This window comes from Carcharodon carcharias, chromosome 10 (genome assembly GCF_017639515.1).
Source record: "Carcharodon carcharias isolate sCarCar2 chromosome 10, sCarCar2.pri, whole genome shotgun sequence".
Taxonomy (NCBI): Eukaryota; Metazoa; Chordata; class Chondrichthyes; order Lamniformes; family Lamnidae; genus Carcharodon; species Carcharodon carcharias.
The window spans coordinates 40,643,111-40,669,466 of NC_054476.1; the positions used below are offsets into that span (position 1 = coordinate 40,643,111).

General features: G+C 40.9%; 1 protein-coding gene across 3 annotated transcripts in view; it reads right to left on the minus strand.

Moving 5' to 3' along the window:
- The window catches only part of LOC121283250 (nucleobindin-2-like), a 91,446-nt gene that overhangs the window by 4,903 nt on the left and 60,187 nt on the right, over window positions 1-26,356 (minus strand). For 2 of the 3 annotated variants that reach the window (XM_041197629.1, XM_041197630.1), the window contains exons 3-11: window positions 22,981-23,088; window positions 17,159-17,285; window positions 16,118-16,221; window positions 15,714-15,899; window positions 14,351-14,441; window positions 12,714-12,772; window positions 9,629-9,721; window positions 7,690-7,779; window positions 6,760-6,930 (exon numbers count right to left, since the gene is read on the minus strand). In XM_041197629.1, coding sequence (XP_041053563.1) covers window positions 6,760-6,930; window positions 7,690-7,779; window positions 9,629-9,721; window positions 12,714-12,772; window positions 14,351-14,441; window positions 15,714-15,899; window positions 16,118-16,221; window positions 17,159-17,285; window positions 22,981-23,088 — 1,029 coding nt within the window. Of the gene's footprint in view, window positions 1-6,759; window positions 6,931-7,689; window positions 7,780-9,628; window positions 9,722-12,713; window positions 12,773-14,350; window positions 14,442-15,713; window positions 15,900-16,117; window positions 16,222-17,152; window positions 17,286-22,980; window positions 23,089-26,356 lie in introns of all 3 variants that reach the window. The other variant, XM_041197628.1, reaches the window with a different exon arrangement.

Consider the following 26,356-nt stretch of genomic DNA (forward strand, 5'->3'; position numbering starts at 1 on the left):
TGGAAATATTTTTTCCACTTTTGGAACCTAAGCACTCCCAGATCAAGGTGGAGATTGAATAAAGCCCAATACTTGGTCCAAATAATGTTAACATGAGCTTGGTATAGTTCCCGCTACATTTTCTGTGTTAATCACTCAACTTCCTAATTGAGACATTCTCATAAACTCTGAATCTTGTGCAGTAGACCAACATCAGAAATTGGAACTGGAGAGAGGAATCTCCTATCCATAAGCGTGAGATCAATTACTATCCGGGTGGTGACAATAAAAGGGCAGCATTCTGTCGCATAGTGTCATATCAACCAATCCCTGTCGTGTCATGGTGCCACCGCTGAGCGCCATGTTGTGTTATGGCTCGTTTGATTTCTTAATGATGAGATCATGAGACTTGTTTGCTTAAATGTGAACCATTTATTGTTAATCTTTAACTATGTACAGATCCCAGTTAATGGCTTGCATGGTGCTGCTACCAACCATCACCAACTGCCACCAGCTGCTTCAAGAATGTTTTGAGTCTAATACCATGTGACCCTACACATCAGTGGGTGGTGCTACTCTCCAGTCACACGCTAACCCTTGCTCTGCCGAGCACCTTTACATCACAATGGCATGCAGGCACATACAACATCCCCCCTTCTTCTCAAAAGACCATAATTATTTACGATACGACCTTTAATTGCTATCCCTTCTCCCCACTTCAAGTCTTTGACTTTATAAATTCCGACAGTCTTGAGGCTTGGCAGCTTTTCCAAATCTTGATCTGTCATGTTTAGATGAATGGTAACTGTTTCTAGTACTTGGTTATCTCCATTTGCTTCACTTTTTAATGCTCCTTCGAGTTGAATTTCTCTTTATTAACAATCTGTCTGCTTTTTTTGGACACTGGGTTTGTCCTGTTCATTCTGAAGAGAACATGCACTTGTTCATTTCTGGAATGGACTCAAATTTTCTTTTCCCATAGTATCTGTCATGGTCTTGTTGGACATCGGCATTTCACAAATGGAACCTTCATTTTCACTTGTTTCACAATTTCAGCCAAACGCTGGTCTGCAGTTTTATTTTCAGATTGTTTTGCAAGCTTATGAATCTTTTCATTCAGTTCAATGGTTCTTGGTACGTCTGAGACATCCAGTGCTTTTTCTTCCCCTAGTTCTTTGTGCTTCAGTGTCGGATTTAAATTTTCCAAAGTTTTTTGTCTTCTCTTTCTCTGTCTGTAGCAGAACTTTGTCCTTGTCCTTCGTTTTGGTTTCACTATTGGCCAGGTCTGTTTCTGGTGAAGTGATAACTTGTTTTAGTTTTGTAATCGTGCTTCTCATGACTTCATTATCCGCTCACAGTTTGGAAAGTTTTACAGCATTTCCTTTCAATGCCTCCTTTTCTTTCAACTGCTTCTTCAGGTCTTCAGTCTGTTTCTCATGGCTTTTGGCTTCCTCCTGGAATATAGAACATTGCTTAGTCTTCCCTGCCACCTGGCTTTTCAGTTTGTTCAGTGATATTAGATTAATTTTGCTTCTCTTCATAATTTTTCAGAGGAATAAATTTTGTCCAGAGGGATTCTTGTTGCACGTGAAAATTTTTCAACAGGTTTTCCTTTTCTTTGCAAAGCTCATTTGCTTTATTACGTTTTCCTGTACTTCAAGTTTCTTCTGCTGTGCTTCCATTCTGCTGTTTAAGACGGTCTTAATTTCTTCATGCAGCTGAATTATGATGCATTTCTTTTGCGTCTGATCTTGAAGGGCAATCAACTGTTCTTTCAACTGTTTATTTTCTTGTTGATGGTATGTCAACTCACTCTGAGCTCCAGTACATTGTTTCGTTGCTCCTGATGATTCCAACGCAGTTTTTCCTGAAGTAATATTTAATGTCCTTTTTAGTTCCACATGTTTTTCCCAATGGCAACATATTGATTCTTCAAGGAGACTTTCAGTGTCACAAGTTCTTTGCATACCTTTTCTGCCTGCTGTTTTGCCTGGCTGTACATCTGGTTGGGTTTTCCCTACTCCTGCTTTGATTTGCCAACTGTGTAATTAAGGGTTGTTATCTCCTCCTGATAAATTTCAGAGACAACGCAAAGGTGTTTGTTCAGATCTCGAACAACTTGGTTCATTGAAAACTTCACTGTGTGTTTTCAGAGGTGTATACTCAACTTGACTCTTGTGCTTCAAATCTTCCAGTTCAGCTCTGATGCGAACATTTTGCTGTGGAACAGCTTCATTGACTTTTTGCTTCTTTTGAGTTACCTCAGACAGCTTTCCTTCATTCACAGCCATTTGCTCACTCCTCACTGCTTTCTTCTGTTGCACGGTGTCAGCAATTTTTTAAAAACTGCATTTTTAAGCCATTTCTTTCTTCTGCACAAGTTTTTGGCTTGTGCATTTCAATGTACTGACATGGTCAGCAACCACCTTGTGGTTTACTTTAATGTTGTTGCCCTCACTCTGGGGTCTTTTGTTGCCCTCTGCGCTATATTGGGAATTGTGCTAGACTTTCTTCCAGGGTCCGCGCTCTCTACAACTTGGGAGTTTAAAATATCTGGCAAAGCCTTTTAATATCTCACCAAATGTTGTTGAGTGTTAATCTATATGTTAGCTGTGGATACTTCACCAGCAAATGAATCAAAGACGAATAAAAATTTATCAACTTGTACTCCTTCTGATTCCTTATTAATGCTGTAAGTCTTCTGTAAACTAAAAATTGTCTTCTCCAAGACTCCCACTCTTAGATAATTCCTTATCCAAAAAGCACCTGGCTCTTCTAATTTGCTGGCTGTGGCCATTTATTTTTGTAGTTGCCGCTTTAAATGTCATTGCCCTTTTAAGATAGTGTGTGCAGGAACATTTTTTTTTAAACTCAATAACCATTCTTTTTACTCAGGCTGTCTCTGCAGCTGCTGGATTGTTTTGTGATTTTCCTGTGCTTTTTCAGGTTTGACAGGATCCTCATGATTGTAGACTTTTTTTTATAATTTAAACTTTCAAGACGGTTAACTTTACAGAAGCCGTTTTTCTTTAACAAGAAGCTTGGGGACCTGCAGGTTTTTTTTTTAAAAACTATCGAGTTTTTAAAATCTTCAGAACAGCAGCAATTTTTTTTAACTGGAAAACATTTTACCTGACTGAAAAGGATTCCTCACGATAGTGGGATGTTTCCTTTTCTTTGAAAATCTTTAAAAATGCAACAGCTCACTCCTCAGAGCCACAAAATCAATTTCAGGATGATTCTTCTTTCTTAAATTCTGCAGATCTGTTTTTTTTAATTATGCAGGGTCTTCTTTTTCTCTACCAGCTGATTTTTATTTAACATTTTTTTAAAAAAAAACAAACTGCAGCAATATCTGCTTCTAAACTCTGCAGGTTTTTCTCTTTAGCTCTGCAGCTCTACCTGCCTTTTATCCTCTGCAGTCTTTTTTCAACTTTTTTTTACTTTAGCTCAGCAACCTTATGTTACATCGTGCTGGATGGCATTGCAGCTTCCCTCCAACTGCCCTGTGGATATGCTGAGCTGTGGGACTGCCACCTATTCTACAATGTAAGTAGTTTATTTTTTAAAATAAGTTTTGCACACCATCTTGTGAACTGTCTAGTATTCTTCACACTGTCGCTCAAGGTCCTACAATTTTTGTAGTTTTGTTCACCAACTTGTGATCCCGCTAATTGTCTTAACTCAGTGCCACTCAAGGTCTTGCAAATTTTATAGTTATGCTCAACTGTCTTTGTGATCTGACCAGGTTCTTTTTTTTTTAATTCTGCATCACTCAGGGTCTCACAATGGACTTCCACTCACTCTAGCGGGTTCCTCAACTTCTAAGTCTGCAGTGAAGCTTCTTCAACTGTTTCTTTAACTTTTCTTCTTAGGCACATGTTTCTCTAGTTTGGCTTCAGCTGCTTTTAGTTCTTTTGTATCTTGCGATACTGTTCTGGGTTCGTTGTTTAAAATGTGACATTTTTTATCATCACTGATCACCATGTTGTGTATCACCGTTGATTACCATGTTGTATTATGGTGCCATTGCTGAACACCATGCTGTGTTATGGGTCCGTTTGATGACTCAATGATGAGATCTTGAAACTTGTATGTTTAAACATGAACCATTTATTGTTAATCTTTAACCATGTACAGATCTTAGTTAATGGCATGCATGGTGCTGCTAAGAACTACCACCAGCTGCTTCTAGAATGTTTTCTCTGAGTCTAATACCATGTGACTCTATACATCATACAGTGGGCAGTGTTATTCTCCAGTCACACGTTAACAATTGGTCTGCCGAGCACCTTTACATCACAATGACATGCAGGCAAATACAACATCAGCACATATGTCATCAAACAATAATCCCCAATAGATTTTCCTTCACATTCATGCATCTGAAGAAAAATTACCACCATCAGTGATATTAGACTGGGGGTTTGAGCTTAAAGGACTGCTAACAGAATCTCAGACTCACTGCAACTGCTAGGAACAACTTTACTTTGCAAAGAAAATTGTAAGACAAATCTAATTCTTGCATAAATCCAGCAAGGAATACCAAGTCTACCTTACTCTTTTTGAAGAACAATCTAATTAGCTCCACTCCCCCACTCTTTCTCCATTTCACTGCAATTTTTTCCTCCTGCAACCATTTATCCAATTCATTTTTGAAGGCAATTATTGACTACTTTCCGCCACCGAGTTAGGCAGTGCATTCCAAGTTCTAACCGCATGTTGCATGGAAAGTTCTTCATCCTATCAACTCTGGTTCTTTTGCCAATCACCTTAAATGTATGCTGGTTATCAAGCAGTCAGTCCCTGGAAACAGTTTCTCTTTATTTATTCTATCTAATTTATCATTTTCAACACCGCAATCATATCTCCTCTTAGCCTTCTTAAGGAGAGCAACCTCAACTTTGCAAGTCTCTCCAGATAACTATAATCCTTCATCCCTGGAACCTTTCTAGTAAATACCCTTTCCAAAGCTTTTTTTTTATCCTAATGTGTGGTGCCCAGAATTGGACATCGCAGTAGCATTTTATATAGGTTTAGTATAAATTCCTGTTATTAGTGTTTCAATACAGCCATCTTTAATAACAAACCTAACTCAAAATCGCTTGATTTTAGAAAAAAATATTGGAAAAGCAAAAGTCTAACAGATAGCAAATAACACAAAAGCAAAATACTGTGTATGTTGGAAACCTGAAATGCAAATAAAAATGCTGGAAATGCGCAGCATATCAAGCAGTATCTGTGGTCAAAGAAATAGAGTTAACATTTCAGGTCAATGACCTTCCATCAGAACAGGAAAAATTTAGAGGTGTAATGTTTTTAAACAAATGCAGGGAAAGTGGAGGTGGAAGGCAAAAATAAAAGGTAAGGTCTGTGATTGAGAGAAAGTAAGGAGAGAATGTCAAAAGGGCGATGGTACAAGGCAAAAGGGTGTTATGATGAACAAGGGAAAAAAAACAAAAGATGAGTCCAGAGGACATAATGATTCCACTATTGGTAATAATTCTACTATTCCCACTTACACCTCCTCTAGGGCCATCTTTTATTTCTTTATTTGTCCCATGTATCATAGCATAGTCCTCATATTACTGGTGCAATAATCTAGGGGCCTGGACTAATGATCCTGAAACACGAGTTCAAATCCCACCACGGCAGCTGGGGAAATTAACTTCAATTAATTAAATAAATCTGAATTAATAGTATTGGTAACCATGAAACTATTGGATTGCCATAAAAACCCACCTGGTTTCACTAATGTTCTTTAGGTGAGGGAATCTGCCATCCTTACCCCGTCTGACCTATAGGTGACTTCGAATCCACAGCTAATCTGTTGATTCTTAACTGCAATCTCCAGAAAGCCACTCAGTTGTACTCAAGGTGGTGGATAGTAACCACAACTGCACATTGTAGAATGCAAATATTAAACTTGTCTGAAACAGAATAAATGTATCCTCTAATCTCTTTTGTATGCACAGTTGATTCATTTAGGTACATGGGCCCTTTAAATTTTTTTTTACATGGCTATGCATGCGGACTAACTTAAAGGGGCTGATTTTTGCGCAGCCTGTGTAGAAACTTTCAGATTGCTGCACAGCTTAGAGGAACATTAAATAGAATCCCATTCATCATCTCAGGAGGCAGCTGGCAGTAAAGCTGGTTGTATCCCTTGCAGAGATTTTAATGAGCTGAATGGCTCATTTCTGTGCTGTGACATTGCATGATTTTATTTTCACCAGGACTCCTCTCATCTTGAGCAGCCATTAAACGCTATTGTACATTTCACCTCCCAACCTGAACATTTTACATCAACCTCACCAAGAAACCCCTTCATGGCCTTCTGCCTCCCAAGCTCTGTAATCTCTTCTAGCCTACAATATTAAAGATATTTGAGCTTCTCCAATTCTGGCCACTTGAGCATTTCCAATTTTAAACACTCTATCAATGGCAGCCATACCTTCAGCCCTAAAATTCTGTAGGTCACTCCCTCTAAGCCTGCCCACATCATAACCTAGGACAGTTAGTGCCATTTTTACCTATAAGCATTTTCTATTTCACATCAATTCAAAAGGCAAACAGTGCCCTCTACTGACCAAAGATAATGCTCAACTCACAAGGCTGAAATTCTTGGGCCAGGAATTTTCTCAGAATTGTTCCCTCTGAGTCACCATAGTTTCACCAACAAAGCATGGTTAGAATCTGGAGCTCACTACCATAAGAAGTAGTTAAGGCGAGTAGGATAGCTGCACTTAAGGGGAAGCTAGATAAGCATAAGAGGTTTACCTGTTGGAACTCAAATTTCTGGGCCTGAAATTGGTCTTGTTGCAGCTGCAGCTCTTCACGTTGTTTCAACAGGTCATCCGATTTCATCCTCAGCTCATGCTCCTGCCGAGACAGCCGTTTCTCAAATTCCTGCAGCTCATCTTCTGAATAAAGCTCCTGCTCATCTAGAGTCTGAACAACAAAATGCAACAAAAGCACACGGGAGTTAAATTGACGAGCATCTCCCAACCTATGAGTTGTTACTAGTTATGGGAGAGGAAAAGTTGAGCAATTACCAATTTTGAATTAAATTTTCTCTGAAGTCAAATTAAGTCACAATTGCCGGCTTGTTTAAAATAATGAGATATAATGGGTTTGTAGGTGTAAACGAACAGAAAAGCCTATTTCTGCCTGGGCTCATCTTTAACAAAGATGATAAGGTTTAGAAAGCCAGGCAATCAAGCAGTACCACTTACATGCCATTTTATTCCCGAGCCCAAGACTGGCAGTAATATTCTACCACCAGCAAAGAGCATGAAGGAAAAATGAAAGCTGTGGTATAACTCTAATCCAGTCTATCGAAAGTAAACAGAACTACCATATGCAGGGTTATCATACTACCATACAAACAATGGCCAGAATTTTCCAGCCCCTCCAACTGGCAGGATCTTCCGCTCCCACTAAAGTCAATGAAAGTTTGCATGACTTGCTGCATCCGCCACATGGGAACCTGCCAATGGCAGGGCTGGAAAATTCTGACCAATGAAAAAACAGTGCTAACTCCCCCCCCACCCCACCCACCAATTCCCCCACCCACCCACCCACCCAAAAAAAACCCTCAACCAACAACTGGGAAGCATATAAAAGACTGTGGTCACATCAGAAGATATTAGGTGGGATTGAACTACACATTTTGCAAGATCTTTCCACTTGCATCACATGACTCCTCACCTCCCAATTTTCTGCATCCACAAACTCTTTCTTTTCTGAAGCATTTAGAAATTCATCCATGGATATCAATCGATCCTTGTTAGTATCAATCTGAAAAGAATGTAAAATTACATTTGATGCAATATGTATAGTTTAAACTATGTTGAACACAGCTATAACTTATATTCATATAGTGCCTTGAACATAAAATATCTATCAGAGTTTACAGAGGAAGGTTTTTTTTTAAAAAAAGAAACAGGTGTTGAGCTATGCTGGGAGAGTTCAGAGAAGCGAACAAAAGTTTAAAAGAGAAGGTAACTTTTAAGAAGCTTTTAAAGACCCAAAGGGAAGCAGCAAGGAATAGTTCCACAAAATGAAATCAAGGGAACTAAAGGCTCTGCTGTTATTGTTTAAGGGGAGGCATATAAAGAAAGCAAGAGTTGCAAACAGAATGGTGCAGGAGGAGATACAAGGTGTAAAAGGTTGTCCAAATAGGCTGAGGTAAGACCAAGAAGTGTTTGAAAATGAAGGCCAGGTATTCAAATTCAGTACATTGAGAGAATAGTGTAGATCAGCAAGGATCAGGCAATGTTCAACAAAGACCAATTCAGGTAAAAAAAAATATGCATAACTGTGCTTTGAACAGCTTGGAGTACAGGTCAACAAGAGCACTGAAGAATTCAAGTTTAGAGGCAACAAAAGCATGGATAAAGATTTAAGTGACTGTAGGGGTGAGAACAGGGTAGATGCAGGTGATATTCAAAAGGCAAAAGTAAGGGTTTTAGTGATGGATAGGACAGGAGATTGGAACACAACCCTGGGTTGAAATCAGTGACAAGGGAGTAGATTCTACAATAGGGGCTTAAAATAATGGATTCTATCTTTCAAACATTCATATGGAGGAAAGTTTGCCCAACGCTTGAATGCAAAAATGGTCATGGGATTAAAGGGGTAGCAGGTAGCTAGGTTTGGGTGTTAAATATGCCCACGATGGTCATGGCATTGCAACTAAAGTGTACGCTAAACCAAAATGCATTGTAGGAAAAGATGGATATTAAGTTGGGATAACAGGTCGAAGAAATTCAAGATGAAAGTGAATTTAAGGTGGGGCAGTGGCTGGAGGATGATTGAGATAATGATAGGTTGCGTAGAACAGCAGAGCGATGTTGGCAATTTTGAAAGGCAGATGGATATAGCCTATAAAAAAAGTGAATTGACTGTGTCCACAAACAAGTGGTCCAGAATTGGGTGGGGAAAGGATTAAGAGAGCAAGAAGTGAGCCTCACAAAACAGAGGATCTTGGAGTGGGGGCAAGGGAGATCAGGATCAGACAGAAACAATCCCTATAGAGGGATGGGGGATCTGGGTAGTCAGGAGCATGGTGGGAGGGGGTTTGGGGGAATATGCAGGTGAAGAGAAGGGAGGGGCAGCCAAGGCAACTACACAGAAAATGTGAAATAGATTATCTTTTTGTAGTTAGAGATAATGGAGTGAGGGGAATAAGTTTAGAAAGGCAGTGCAACATGTAGATAAGACTTGTCCTTCCCCAATTGGTTAATGTGAAAGCATTCAGCCGAAGAATGTGTGTGTTTTGGGAGAGCTTGAAGAATCAGATTTGGTGAAGAATTAGGTGAGCCCATCATTCTCCAGGTGCATTCAAGCTTGTGTGTAAGTCCAAGGGATGCAAACATCAAAGGTGGAACAATGAACCTATTGCAGTGCCATCTTTAATATGTAATTTGATAATTAAAACAAATTACTTAATTGAGATTCATCAACACAATGCAAAACTGTTTTGATAAGGAACAAAATAAATAATTGTTTAATTCACCATTTCAAAATCTTAAAACATCTTAAATGCTCCTTTAAAAGGAAGTACATTCCATACTTTGAAATTATTTGACTGCATATCAAATGGGAACATGCAGGATTCTTTTCTGTTCATCAGACAGTGCAATACCTCTTTCATAACATGTTCCCTCATCCTCAATCGCTCTTCCTCCATCTCTACCATATCATCTTCTTCATTATTAGGGTCATAAATCTTCTCTAGCTGCAGTTTTAATAAAAAGAGGAAGCAGCTTAAAATTGAACTTTTCATTTTGCCACTCATCTAAGTGGAAATCAGCAAAGCCAATATCCTTTAAGGGAAGCTGATGGACAAGAAAAACATGTTTTTGTAGCGCACTACTTTGTCATTAACAATTTTGAAAACTAAAGAATCTTCCAAGCATTCTCTTTTTCACACTCTTGTGTTCATTGAAGTGTTAAAAGTGGAGAGATAGATAAACATGCAAAATGTTAGCAGATAGGGTGGTGTGGCAAGTTAGAAAATGTATTATTGTTAATACATTCATCAAATTAAATTCCCCTTTCTACTACTTCCATATATTTGCTAGTTAGATTAAAAAATGCTTAGAATACTGCAGGTAGAAATTTAATGCAAACATTAACATAGCATAAAGGGGGATGAGAATAAATAGACCTCCAGCATACAAACTTAGCGCAATGAGAAAATATCCACATTTTTTAAAATAGTATTCATTTTTAAAGCTTTTAAAGATATCAAGTGCTTTTAACTTTGTTGTACACAAATACTTCAATATGATTGGCTGTTTACCTACTTGCTGACATCACTCCTGCTGCATACCAAGAGATCTCCTTGACTTGGCACTAGATTCAAACTGTTTCAAAAAAAGGGAAAAACTACGCTATAGAGATCGCTAGAAATTCGAGATCAGCGATGAGCGCCATTGCTTCACCACTGACTGCAAAATCTAGTCCAATGTGCTTTATTATGGGAGTGGGACAGCTTCAGTGTTGCCCTCTTGAGGACTGTGCATCACCTCCCTGAAACTGGGCTTCAGCGAGGGGATCTGGATGTCAAGGGATTGAATTAGCAAGATATAAAAGCAGTAAATTAAACCAAAGCTATTTACAATAAAAAGTCATTAAAGTAATTAAAGTTTTCATACAATTTGAAGTTACTTATATCTGTGATGTTCTTGTTGAATCAGATTAATTTAATGTTACTACAATAGTAATTACAATGAGGAACACCATGTACTTTTTATTTATACATTACTTATTATTAAATCTATTATTTTGTATTCTTTGATTTATAAATTATATTATTCACCTCAGTATATATTTTTTTTAATTTAGGACTCAGTGAAGTAAAGCTGCTCAACTAAGGTAAATGCAACATTTGCAAAAGTGGGCAAATGTCATGTGATTAAGCATAACATAATCAAGTACTCTGTAGTCATTTGCCAAACCAGAGTTGGCAAACCTAATTTCAACAGATTGATACTGAATCTAGTCCATCTTTCAATTAGGTATGATTGTTGGAGGACTCCTGAATTACATCAGCAGTAGGTCCAACGGTCAACATTTGCAAAAGCATTTAGGAGGCATTGATATAGTCACCAATTGTAGGCCTCTTTCCTGGAAAGCAGTACATTTACCACACCACAAAGGAGATATTCAAAAAGTATGATATTCAAAGTCTAGAAGCCTAGCTTTCAAAATATATATTTATATATTATTATATGATAAAATGATGGTATCAAGGGGTGGACATCTCCCATGCGGTCAGGTGAGAATCAGGGTTTAATACCAGGCCTTTATAAGTGATGGGCTAGTTTAGGATAGTGCATTGAGTATGGGTCATGTGTTAGCTTTAGCTTTCAAGGTGAGATTTTCCTTAAACAAAGATCGGGTGAGCTGTTCAGGTGCAAACATTCCACATGTTTATGACTATTGTCAATGGTTTCAAATCCAATATATATAAATCAAGAGGAACAGTCAATAGAAACGCTCAAATTTAAGCACTTTCGGATGTAGGGCAATCGTTTTATTGGACAGGCACCATTACATAGGTGCATACTGGCTCATTGCTTCCTTATCCAATGGCAAATACTGTTTCTGTGACTATGTAAAGAGCTTCAGTGTCATCTACTACATAACAGGGATCCCTGATAAATGTGAACATTTACATTGGGTTTTCTCAGATTGGTTAGCATAGGAGTTTCAATTTATTTTGAAAGAAAATCTGGTGGTCCAGACACATTTGGAACATATTAATAGCTTGACTCATGTGGTGGCCAAGTGTTGTACTCAGGGCAAGAAGAATTGGAGAGCAAGTGGTTAACTTGCTCAACAAAGGAAGAAGTGGAAGAAGGTCCAAGGAGGGAGGGCGGTTGGTGTAAATGGATACATGTGTGGCAGGGGAAGGAGAGTAAAGGGGAGAGATGGGATGAAGGGAAAGTGATCTTTCCTGCAAGTAGTTTACTGGGATTTATTTTCACCTGGCTCTTCCTGTCATTAGAAGTTAGAGCTATGAAAATGTGAGAGAGAAGAAAAAAAATCACACAAGCACTTTCAAGTTTGTCCACCCTAATATTAAGGGGACGCAAGCGATTTTAAAAATCACGCATAGAAAGAGTGGAAAGTCAATGAACAAATGGCAGCCATGTTTTTCTCATAATGCAGTACAAAGAAGGTTTCACCAGCAGCACAGGTGGCTCCAAGCATTCAAATCTGTATTCGAGCTCTGAATTTGATCATGGGACTACTTATGGGATTTATGAACAAACTGGTGACGCCAAGTTTAACCTAATTTTGCATGCTTTAGTGTAATGGTATTGTAAAGTTGATCTACAAAAGCAAAAGATATTAATAGTCGTTTGGTAGCATAGAACTTGCGTATTGCTGAAAAAAACAAAGTAAGTGACAGCCATTCGCTGGTTCATTTCCCAGGGCAATTTTTCACCAATCAGAGTCGAGCTGCCTGGTTTAAATTTCAAACAAAGCTTGGCAATAAACTGTCAGTCACAATCAACTGTGCATTCTCCATGGCATCACCTCTACCAATCAAAGTCCACTTGCCATCCAATCAGCAGTCTCTTCTCATATAGTATAAATATGTTGCTTCCCCTAACATCGGTATTTTCTTGCAAACTGTCCTGATGAGTGCATGATAAAAAGCTTCAACAAAAAATGTCTCTTCTTCAACAATACTTAGAAAGAATATTAGTTAATACCTCTTTGGTAAATAATGCTTCCATCTCCTGCTCATCCAAAAATCCATCACCATTCGTATCTAAGAAGAAAAATATTCATGTAGTTAATCTTTCACAAAGTATATTCCATAAATGTGCAAATAGAAACTTGCAACTACTGCCCCATACTCTCCCCAAAATTTTCTAATTGATTTAAACTCCAACTACCAATCAGTGAATGAATAATATAATATTGCCTGCCATTTTAAAGAAAATGTTAATGCAAGTGAGAATTTCAGAGTTTCAAAGTTAGTTCATCATATGGCATTGAATACTAAAATTGCATCATAAAAGGGGATCTGGATAAACATTTGATCAAGAGAAAAAGTTGTATGGGGTATATGGGGAGTGGGTGAAATAAGACCAAGTGGATTGTTCTTCAAAATAGCCGCCACAGATTTGTTGGCTGAATGGCCTCCTCACTGTAGTATTCTATGTTATTATAAAAGCTTTTGCAATTGCAAATTTACATCTCATAATCATTAACTACTGAATTTAGAAAAAAGTACAACAGACACATGGAAAGGGAGTGGTGGTGCAATGTCTAGAGCAATACCAAGCCAGGAAGTTCCAAGATTTGACTGCCGTTCTGTGGCGAGTTACCCGATTTCCATCAGGGAAGCAAATGAGCTGCCATAACTAGCCTAAGCACGCGCACACACACGTGTGTGTGGGGAATCATTTCTGATTCCAACGGGTGTAATGTGTCTGTCACAGATAAAGAGAGAAAATCAAATTCATCACAGTCAAATATTTCTGCCAGTCAGTCTTTAGTCTTTTGGATTATACATAAAAATTTCCACCCATGCAGTTGGCCATACTTCAACAGAAATCAAAATTCAAGAGAGATGGGGAGACAGGGAGAAAGAACACGGGTCACCTGGTTACTGTAGAAAAAAACAGCCAGTATTTGATTAATCATCTACTTACATTATCAAGTGTTGATAATTCCTCAACACATTATCATAAAACAGCACTCAAGCACAGAACATTCCAGACCAAAAGTTGGGGGTGGGGAGTGGGCGCAAAAATCAAGAGGGAGGGTGGGGGTTGACATGCCTTTCACCTTCCTGCCACCATGGCATTGCCAGTGGAGGGGATGGTGGAGGATGGCCCTCCCATCCAGAGGCCAACTCAGTCACTTAAGTGGCCATTTAATGCTTCTTCCTGCTGCCGCTGGTATTTCACCAGCAGTGGGTGGGCAGTCTTTCCCTTGAGACGACCGCCAAGTAAACCCTGGCACTCTCCTGAGAGGTCATGCTGGGCATGTCTTCCTGCACTCTGTGACCCATGGAGAGCCCCCTTCTCCCCTTCCAGCAGCAATGGCAACATCCCCAACCTGCCTTGCTGGGAGTAAAGAGCTACCGGTCCACCAACTGGTGGTGGGTTCTTATCATTTAAGGAATGGGGCCCCAACAGCAGCTCATTAGCTGTTTGATGGACATAAAATGGGGTCAAATCTCCCCCAAATGGTTGAAGCAGGGTTGCTGCCGGCTTTCCAGCATGGGCTGTTGTCACCCTGATAAAAATCTGGCCAACATCTCAATTGCTTGGTGTTCTTATAAGTGTTATCCAGTCCAGAATCAAGAGGCTGGGAAATTATTAAGTCACAATCTTACCATGCAGCTTGAAGAAGGTCTTGGTATCAAAATCTTCAGGATCAAGACCATCAGTTTCCTCCCAGACTTCTTTCAACTGATCTTTGCTTCCCTGAGAACAATAAGACACAGAGCAGGTAAAACGTCTTCAATGCTAAAATGGTAGCACCCCATGGAGGGTTAAGTTACAGCCAGTTTTTCAAGTGATCACCAAATTCTGATCACATGTGAGCTCCATATGAAGGTGGAAATAGGAAGGTTTAGTTTAAAGTCACACAGTTTCAAAGCAGAGGACAGACTAAATCATTGATATTTAGGAATCACAGACACCTCAAAGGTCTGGCAATGAAGTGATTGAACTCACCATATTAAGATTTCATGGGGTTTAACAGTTTCAAAGCCTTAAAGAAGGCATATTAAAGTAGGAGACAATGCAAATTGTCTTTATTTTCAAGTGATTGTAAGGACAATGTAAGTGTTGGATCAGACAATGGACTAAGCCAATTGCAATGTCTTTCTCACCCACTTTAACCTTTATTCATATGAGAAAGGAATTGCTGAAAGAGCTTGACATGCAATTGCAATAGCAATGTGTATTAGAAAAAAATATAGTTTTCAGGGAACAATTATTCTTCCAACATCCATCATTTCATACAATATATTACTATTCTAATTGAGGATATTTTAGCAAGTTTGGAACCCACTGCATTGCTCTTATTCTAATCTTTTATTTTTCCAAGAAATAAGAACTGTGGAATTTCTCAACTCTCATATTTCTCTCCCCCTTATATGTTATTGTGCATCAATTGTGGTTAACGATATGCAGATGGAGGATAATGATTGGGTTGTTACTTGAGCACATATAAAGAGAGACTTGCTGACACTGGGATGAGGGGCTTGTAATGTTTCACTCTGGAAATAAATCTAAACTGATTGGGTCTGGATTCATCCTTCAACTGGCTATTAGGAGTTTAACATTGCAATCTATACATTTGTAAAGCTAGTTCCACAATCATTACTTGGTTCATCTGAACTTCAATCCTATATTTTTCAGTTTCAATATCTTACCTCATGAATAGCACTAGTGTTTATTTCATCATGTAAAATCCGCTGAATGTCTACAACTTCTGTATGAAGTGCAATTAGCTATCTGATTACCTCAATTTTGCATAATTGTCTCAGAGAGGCAATGAAAATACTAGTCTGAAAGAGGATCTGATCAATAACAAAATTATTTGCCACAACAAGTCACTTGCCCTAAACAATGGGCCTTGACCCCTGGTTTTCTCAATTTAACAATTTTCAAACTAATCAAGCAAAGGTAATAAGCACCCCAACAGCAAGACAATCTACTCTTTTCAATTTACTGTGAGGTTTCTCTTACTGGATGATTAACTTTTGGGTGATCCTTGTGTTTCTTTCTCATCTCCTCAAATCGAGCCTCCTCCTGTTTCTTCTTTTCTTCATCTAATGTTTTCAAATACTCCCTTCTCTCATGTTCCTTCAGCATCTCATATTGTTTAAATTCTTCATGCCGTTCTTGGTCATAGTTTTCCAGATCACTGGTGGCCTGTATGTATTAAAAATAAAAGTCAAACTAATTTATACTACTCTGAACACAACAGCCTTAAAATGCTTGGCTAGACCTGGGATGAGAGTGTGGAAATAGAAACATTGTGGTTTCCAGAGGGCAAGCAGAATGGTCAACAACATAAATGTTACTTTAATCAATGTTTTGAAGGTTCAGGTTCATATGTGCATATTGCACAGCACATAATGACCACTTACAGTTTTAATCAATAATTCCAAATCTTCGGGCTCAAAGCTATGGGGGTTTTGGTGATTGAGGTGCTCGAACTGTTTCAACAAAGCGTGATGGTCTATTCCTGCATCTGAGAGTTAAAGAGAAGAGTTAAACCATCAACATTTAAATTATTTTTTAAAAAAAGGAAAAGATGACTATCTTTGTCACTAATGACAATACTTTCTCTGAAACAAAGACCACAATGTACAGTTAATATTTATTAAATAAATAGATCTAAATCAGGATATAACTGTACCCAGAAGAGTCAGCCTATCTGAACCACAGGCAATAGTAGAAGAAACTATCAGCTAGAGGGAATGTATACATTCGGAATTCAATAAACATTTCCACTAGTTCACCAAGTTCCTTTCCTTAAGGTCTTCTGTTCAAAATCAGCTAAGAATAAATTGATTTCAGATTTTCTCTGTCCTCTGGCTGTTAAGATTCATAATTACTCGGCCAAATCCATCCCATAACATACCAGGCACATGTCAATCACCTACCCACAGTGACTTTTTCTCAGTTTGAATACTTTTGCTTTAATACTAAAAAGAAGCCTGTCGTGTGTAGGAACGGAATTAAAAGTAGAGATCACCAGTGAAACAAGGAAGGTTTAACTAGTGTATATGGTCAAGTGCGCGTCACTGGTGGCCTATAAAGAACCTCAACTTTCTTAAAAATTTGTACAGAGAGACAGGATCAACAACATTTACATCTCAGGAAAAAAACAGGGTAATATTTTTTTTTTCACTATATGTCTACCACTTGTAACATTACATGTGTCAAAGACATGGTCATACACAATAATTGCAAACATATTTGGTGTCGGATTCAAATTGTCTTACACGTGGGAATGGTTCTGCAGGAAATCGAATTGATACAAAACCTGTTTAGAGAGTACTGTTAATACCAAATTTCGAAGCAGAGTGAGCCAAGATTTTATATTCTGGTTTGAATGTCCTTAACTAACAAGACAAACATAATGGAAAACAATGCAACAATCTGTTTCTGTACAGTACCTTTACCTTGTTGTGCATCTATTTTGGCTTTAATAAGCATTCGTAGCCTGGACACCTCCTGTCTTTTCAATTCATCCAATTTGGTTCTTACAAGATGACTCACTAAGTTCAGCTCTTTAGCCAGTTTTCCACTCTTAATTGGAGAAAATGGAGAGAAAAATTAACAGAACCATACAAAGAATCTATTAAATATCACAGGGATCACAAAATCTTTAATAATGGATTCAATACCTCTAGTTAATCTTCCCATAGAAAATTACAATCTCACCTCAACAATAACCCACCCACCATCAACCACTCTTACCACAACCCCGCACAACATCCAATGGCCTGCTGGTGGTTAAAAGAAAATAAACTCTTAACCTATGGAGGGAGGCAGTGGCGTAGTGGTATTGTCACTAGACTAGTAATCCAGAGACCCAGAATCTGGGCAGATGGTGGAATTTGAATTCAATAAATATTTGGAATCAAATGTTTACTGATGACCATGAAACCATTGTCAAATATCCTAAAAACCCATCTGGTTCACTATTGTCCTTTAGGGAAGGAAAGCTGCCATTCTTACTCGGTCTGGCCTACATATGCCTCCAGACCCACAGCAATGTGGTTGACCCTTAAATGCCCTCTGAAATGGCCTAGCAAACCATATCCGCTGGATATCCACTGTATCCAACCGCTAAAAAGTCAATAAAAAGGAATGTAACAGTATGGATCACCCTGCATTGACCTAGGCACCGGAAACGACAATGGCAAATTCAGCTCTGTCGACCCTACAAAATCCTCCTTACTAATATCTGTGGACTTGTGCCAAAATTGGAAGAGCTGTCTCACAGACTTGTCGAGAAACAGCCCGATATAGTCATACTCACAGAATCATACCTTACAGATAATGTCCCATACATCACCCTCACCATCCCTGAGTATGTCCTATCCCACCAGCAGGACAGACCCAGCAGGGGCTGAAGCACAGTGGTATAAGGTCAGGAGCAGGTTGTCCTTGGAGTCCTCAACCATGAAGTCTCATGCCATCAGGTCAAACATGGGCAAGGAAACCTCCTGTTGATTACCACTGACTGACCCTCTTCACCCCCTTGCCACCCTCAGCTGATGACTCAGTGCTCTTCCATGTTATACACCACTTGGAGGAAGCATTGAAAGTGGCAAGGACACAGAATGCATTCTGGATGGGGGGGGGACTTCAATGTCCATCACCAAGAGTGGCTCGGTAGCGCCTCCACAGATCGAGCTAGCCGAGCCCTAAACGACACAGCTGCTCGACTGGGTCTGTGGCAGGTGGCGAGGGAACCAACAAGAGGGAAAACCATACTTGACCTCATCCTCATCAACCTGCCTGCTGCAGATGCATCTGCCATGACAGTATCAGTATCAGTAACAGTGACCACCACACAGTCCTTGAAGAGACCAAGTCCCATCTTCACATTGAGGATACCATCCATTGTGTTGTGTGGCATGACCACCATACTAAATGGGATAGATTTTGAACAGATATAGCAACTCAAAACTGGGCATCCATGAGGAACTGTGGGCCATCAGCAGCAGCAGAATTGCACTCAAACACAATCAATCAATCACCTCATGGCCCGGTATATCCCCCACTCTACCATTACTACCAAGCCAGGGGATCAACCCTGGTTCAATGACAAGTGCAGGAGGGCATGCCAGGAGCAGCACCAGGCATACCTAAGAATGAGGTGCCAACCTGGTGAAGCTATAACATGGGACTACTTGCATGCCAAACAGCATGAGCAACAAGTGATAGACAGAGCTAAGTGAATCCATAACCAACAAATCAGATCTAAGCTCTGCATTCCTGCCACATCCAGTCGTGAATGGTGGTGGACAATTAAACTTACTGGAGGAGGCGGCTCCATAAATATTCCCATGCTCAATGATGGAGGAGCTCAGCACAGCACTGCAAAAGATAAGGCTGAAGCATTTGCGACAATCTTCAGCCAGAAGTGCCAAGTGGATGATCCATCTCGGCCTCCTCCAGAGGTCCCCAGCATCACAGATGTCAGTTTTCAGCCAATTCGATTAATTCCACATGATATCAAGAAAGGCACTGGATACTGCAAAGGCTATGGGACCTGACAATATTCCAGCAATAATGCTGAAGATTTGTACTCCAGAACTTGTCATGCTCCTAGCCAAGCTCTTCCAGTAGAGCTAACACTGGCATCTACCCAGCCATGTGAAAAATTGCCTAGGTATGTCCTGTACGCAAAAAACAGCATAAATCCAACCTGGCCAATTACCGCCCCATCAGTCTACTCTCGATCATCAGCAAAGGGATAGAAGAGGTCATCAACAGTGCTATCACGTGCCACTTGCTTAGGAATACCTTGCCTACTGACGCTCTGTTGGGTTCTACCAGGGTTACTCATCTCCCGACCTCATTACAGCCTCACTTCAAACATGGATAAACGAGCTGAAACTCCAGAGGTGAGATGACGGTAAATGCCCTTGACATCAAGGCAGCATTTGATCAAGTGTGGCATCAAGGAGCCCTAGCAAAACTGGAGTCAAAAGCAATTAAAGGAAAATCTCTCCGATGTTTGGAGTCATACCTAACACAAAGAAGATGGTTGTAGTGGTTGGAGGTCAATCATCTCAGTTCCAGGACATCACTGCAGGAGTTCCTCAGAGTAGTGTCCTAGGCTCAGCCATCTTCAGCGGCTTCCTCAATGACCTTCCTTCCATCATAAGGTCAAAAGTGGGGATGTTCGCTGATGATTGCACAATGTTCAGCACCATTCGCAATTCCCATATATAGAAGCAGTCCATGTCCAAATGCAGCAAAACCTGGACAATATCCAGGCTTGGGCTGACAAATGGCAAGTAATATTCGCGCCACACAACTGCCAGGCAATGACCATCTTGACATTCAATGGCATTCCTATGAATCCCCCACTATCAACATCCTGGGGGTTACCATTGAGCAGAAATTGAACTGGACTAGCTATATAAATACTTTGGCTACAAAAGCAGGTCAGAGGCTAGGAATCATGCGATGAGCATCTCACCTACTGACTCCCCAAAGCCTGTGACCACCTACAAGGCACAAGTCAGGAATGTGATAGAATACACTGCATTTCCCTGGATGAGTGCAGCTCCAACAATACTCAAGAAGGTTGACACCATCCAGGATAAATCAGCCCACTTGTTTGGCAACTCTTCCACAAAATTCACTCCGGCCACCTCCTACAAACAGTGGCAGCAGTGTGTACCATCTTCAAGATGTACTGCAGAAACTCACCAAGACTCCTTCAGCAGCACCTTCCAAACCCAGAACCTTCACCACCTAGAAGGAGAAGGGCAGCCAGACACATGGAAACACCATCACCTGGAAATTCCCCTCCAAGCTACTCATCATTCAGACTTAAACTATATCGCCGTTCCTTCATTGTCACTGGGTCAAAGTTCTGGAACTCCCTCCCTAACAGCACTGTGGGTGTACCTACACCACATGGCCTGCAGTGATTCAAGAAGGCAGCTCACCACCACCTTCTCAAGGGCAATTAGGGAACAGCAATAAATGCTGGCCTAGCCAGCAATGCCCACATCCCATAAATTAATTTTACAAACTGCTCCCACAACATATCCCAGATCCTGCCACTGAGACGTGGCTAATCTGCAGTACAAACAGGTATTTGCTGGTGGTGGGGCGGGGGAGAAAAGAAACAGAAGCTCCTTGTAAGACAGTAATATGCTGACTGGGGCAATCCTGCAGCCTACAGACTGCCCATCATTCCAACAGGACAGCACAAGGAAAGCTCTCTCTTACCCCAAAAATATATGTTTAGTCTTGGATTTACTGTCCTCACGAATCCCGGCTTCATCAACCAAAAAAAAAATAAAGTTATCTAACACAGAGGTTTGTAGCTACAAGTCCAGGAATCCATCCAATGTAAGTTTTGATCCCATCTTGTTACAATTACCTGTTCCTGTACAAACTTCCCATTATAGTCCCATAATCAAGAATAACATTCTTTGAAACCAATTTTATGTTGTTTTGAGAATTTACAGTTGGACCAACAAAAGAATTGGTTAATTTTACAATTGGCAAATGGTTTCATTTTCACACACTAACGAGAAAAAAAAATGACAGCACTTGTCCTCCCATATACTAAATCAAATATTTTGTATGATGGAGGGGTGGAAGGTCCTTCGTTCACTAGGAATATTACAGAATGTATCGCAGTCTGCACAGTACAAACTGTAGCTTGTTTAAAGTGGATCAATTTGATATATTAAAATATTTCCAGATCTTCTGCCAACATAAGTATCAAAATCATGCTATACATTTATTCCTTCCTTTCCCAATCTAAAACATGTCTATAAATTAGATTGGGATGCTGCTGAACACCAGGCCTTTGGTGTTAGTGACCAAAACAAGAGTACTGAAATTTATTCAAAGTACAGAATTTTATTCAAAACATGCAACAATCATTTTCTGGAACTGTTTCATCGCACTGCAGAAACATTTAAAAGCTTTTCCACAAAATGTTACATTTCCCCAATATCCTATCTGCACACCTGCATTCAGCAAATTAAAAGCGAAAAAGTAATCATCCATACCCACTCCCATTTTGCAAATTTACGTGTTTGGTAGTACTACCCACATTTTGAAACAGTACTCAGTATAGAGTACAACTGCAGCACAAACAATTATATACTGCCCATTCATCATTTGCAGTAAGATTGTAAATGAGTTGTTGTTTGGAGGCCCAGCTTTGTTTTTTTTTACAAGCAGCGCCTGTCCCAAGGAGTTTCACAGGAGCAGAATCAAACAAGATTTGACCTTGTCTCATAGGAAGATAAGGAAGATATTATGACAGTTGGCCAAAAGCTCGGTCAAAGATGTAAGTTTTAAAGGAGAGTCTTAAAGGAGAGATAAAGGTGGAGAAGTTTATGGAGGGAATGCCAGACCTTAATGCATAGGCAGCTGAAATGATAGCAATTGACGGTGGAACGAGGAGTCAGGGATCCACAAGATGTCAGAATTGGAGGAATACAGAGTTCTCCGACGGTTGTAGATTTGGCGAAAGATTACAGTGGTAGCGTGGAGTAAGACTCCACAATAAGTATGGAGGCATTTGAACACTAGGATGAGAATTTTAAATTTGAGTCATTGCTGCACCAAAAGTCAATGTAGATTAGCAAGCAAAAGAGTGACTGGCGAACAAGGCTTAGTGTGAGAATATGGGTGGTGAGTTTTGGGTGCGCTGAAGTTTACAAGATGAGAGGAACACCAGCAGACCACTGGGAATATCAAGTCTGGAGGTAACAAAAGCATGGGTGTGGGTTTCAGGAGCAGATGGACGAGGCAGAAGCAGAGACAGGTGATATTAGATGTGAAAGTAAACAGTCTTGGTGGTGGATTGGATATAGATCGGGAACTCAGTTCAAATAGGATGCCAAGGTTGTGAACAGTCTAATTCAGCCTCAGCCAGTGGCCAGAAAGTAAGATTGAACCATAGGAAACAAAAAATTATGGCAGAGGCTGAAGACAATGGCTTTGGTCTTCCCACTATTTATTTGGAGGGCCTTACTGTTCATTGGACAAGCAGCATGATGAAGCAGATACTGTGGAGACAGAGGTGGTGTGAGTGAGAGCTGGGGTGTCATGCAGAACTGAAGGTGATTTTTCTAAGGATGTTGCAAAGGTACAAATAAGAAATAGAAGGAGGCCAAGTATAGATTCTTGGTGGACTTCAGAGGTAACAGTGTGAGTGCAGGAAAGAAGCAATGGCAGTAGACTCTCTGGCTGTGACTGTATAAATAAGAATCCTTAATAGGCAACATACCTTTATTTCTTCTATATTTGCTGTCTGAAGTTTGTCACGGAAATGCCTGTCTGTTTCCAACACATCAATTACTTCACGGAGGTAGCGATCATAATACAGCCCAGTGTCCTGCAAAAAAAATGAGAATGTGCTACTGAATTCTGGCAAAGTAAATGGATTTTTTATCAGTTAAGAAGCCTACAGATAGGTGATTCTAGTGATGTCATGAGGCAGATTTTTAAAAACGCATGTCTACCACACAGGCAGCCAAATACTGATAACTTACATGGTACCTTTTAAAATAAAATGCCTCAAGCCAATCCACAAAGAGCCAAATTGAACATCAGGGAAGAATTAGTTAGGGGAGGGAACTGAAGGTATGATCAGAGAGACAGGTTTTCAGGAGACTTTGGAAAGTAGAGAACTTTGCAATATGATAGAATGGTTTAGGGAGAAATTTCTAGAGCTCAGGCCTGCAATGACAGAAGGTCTGCACTCTAAGTAAACTCCCAGTGTATACAAAACCACAGCATAAAAACTTGTAATTTGGTATTAATTATCCAGTCAGTATTGTCAATAAGGTTTCAGGAAAGCAAATGATGTACATATGAAATTTTCATGCCATTTTCTTTGAACAATGGAAAAGCAAAAGGTCAGTAAGGAGCGCGTGAGGAGACGGGCGACTATGCCAGAGTGAGACAGCGACAGTGTGAATAGCGAAATAGGCTCACACGGAAATTCAGTGCACAGGGGAAAGAGGTGTGGTATACACAGCAATTATTCTAAGTCAGAAACAGGAGCAGCTGAGCAGAAGTGGACCTGGGTGTAAACCTCACCTTCAGAGCTGAGGAAAACCCTGGGGGAACCATAAGCCTGCATAAGCCAGACAAGTTTTGCATCTGAACAGAGCCAAGGCCAAGTTTCTTCTGGGACGTTTTGCATGTGCTATTGGGGCTTTAAACTAACCCGACAGGGGTGTGGGAACCAGGAGAGAATATTAGGTGCATAAAATATTGGGAGAGACAGATAGCACTAGAATAGAGAATAGTAAGTTAATAGGCAGAGTTGGAGGAAATAAGGGAGAAGGTAATGAAGTCTAAATCAGAGTTATACTACATCTATGAGTGGAGTATAATAAATAAGATTGGTGAGTCACAGGCACAGATTGCCACGCGGAATTACGATGTTGTGGCGATAACAGAGACCTGGCTCAAGGAAGGACAGAACTGGGTGTTAAATATTCCTGAGCACAAGGTGTTCAGGAAAGACAGGGCAGGAAGAAAAGGAGAAGGGGTAGCTGTGATGGTTAAGGAGAGCACTGCACTGCTGGAAAAAGAGGATGTCCCAGAGGACTCAAGCACAGAATTGATTGGCTACAGCTGAGGAACAAAAAGGGTGTAATTACATTGCTCGGTGTAGTCTATAGACCCCCAACCACTGGAAATGATGCAGAGGAACAAATCTGCAGGGGAATTACAGACAGATGCAAACATTATAGAATAGTTATAATGGGGGACTTTAATTACCTGAATATAGACTGGGATAGTGGTACTTTAAAGGGCAGAGAGGGGCAAGGGTTCCTAGTGTGTGTTCAGGAGAATTTTCTACAGGAATATGTGTCCAATCCAACAAGAAAGTAAGCATTGGACACTTAACTGGCAGGGGAGAGACCATGATCATGGTTCTGCCAGGGCAAGGTCGTGAAGCAAATGCTATAACCAATCGAACGCCATTCCATGGGGTACCTAACGCCGTCCAAGTCACAGTGAAGGACAGCGATGGAGGAGCACCTATGGATCAGGCCTTCTTCACCAAGAGGATCCTGTTAAAGGCGTGTGGATTCGAAGCTGCGGAAATCTACTGCCTGCAAGACTTCCCCAGCGCTGGATATTTTGACATGACGTTCAAGCGAGTGGCAGCCTGCGTCAAATTCCTGAAGGTGTTTGAGGAGAAGAGAGACCTGTCGGAGATGAAGATCCTGATGGTGGAGCCGGTCTTTGCTCTGCCATTACAATGGGACCGGGTAGTGATGGTGCATCTTTATAACCCCTACGTCCCTGTCGCCGATGTGCTCACCTTCCTCACCAGGTACTTCGACAAGGTTGGGAGCTGCACCGAGATTAGAGACAATTTGGGGATCTGGACATGCAAACGCCAGGTTAAGGTCACGCTCAAGACTGACGGTAAGGGAGCCATCTTCCACCCTCCTTCCAGATTCGCTATTGGGGGAAGCTGTGGCTACCTTGTCAACGTTGGGCAACCCAAACTTTGTCGCTCATGTGGCAAGGCTGGTCATGTGGTGGCCAAGTGCAGCGCCGTCCTCTGCAAGAACTGCAAACAGGAAGGGCACCAGACAAAAGACTACAAACAGGCTAAGTGCTACAACCTGTGTGGCGAGGCAGGTCACCTCTACAGGACCTGACCCAAACGCTGCCGTACTTATGCTCAGGCAGCCAAAGCCAACGAGGGGGAAGTAGAAGAAATGCTTCGTGTCACTCCAACCACCAAGGCCCCCAGGGAGAACAATGGGACAAAGGAGGACACAGAGAGAGACAAGGTGGAGGAAAAGATTGAGGCAACAGACAGCCAATCAACAGCACTGCCCCTGAACCTCCCACTCCTCAGGGGAGTGAATCAATGGAGGAGGAGGAGGCAGCAGTGGAAAAGCAGCAGGGGGAGTGGCAGCTGGTGAAGAAAGCCAAAAGGAAGAAGGGGCTAAGAAGGAACCAAGCCATTTCCCAGACAAGTGGCAAGAGGCATCTCCCATCCGACACAGATGAGAAGGGCAGCAGCTCTTCGGACGAAGAAGTTCCAGGGTGGCTCCGACAGAAGAAGCGGCAAAGCTCTAGGGAGTTGGAGGACGAGACACCCAAGCTCCAGAACATTGGAGACAATGAGGAGACCAGCGCACCCCAACTTTGCCTACAACCCGAAGAGGACAGGGCACCACGGCCCCAGGAATCTGGGAGCAGTGAGACGCTCAGCACACCCCAGCTCCGGGAAGCCGGGAGCAGCAATGCCTCAGAGGGGGAGAGGACTAGAGAAGCTTCTCCAACAAAGGTCATTTCAAACCCCGCTCTCGGCATGGACCCCCAGATGCCACCCAAGCAGAACACTGCCAATGGGGAGTTTCAGGACAGTTTCCTCAGCCCATCCAAAGTGAGGCAATTTGAGCACACTATGGGTATGAAGGAGCAGACTAAAGGTCTGGGACTCTCAGAGACAACAGGTTTGGTAAGAGAATAACTGCTTTAAAATGGGTTTAAAGATTGTATCCATAAATGTGCGTAGCATTAAATCTACTATGCGATGTGTTGTGACCTTGGACTACCTTGCCAAGGTCAAAGCTGATCTGTTGTTTCTGCAGGAGTGTGCGATACCGCACCTCAGCTCCTAC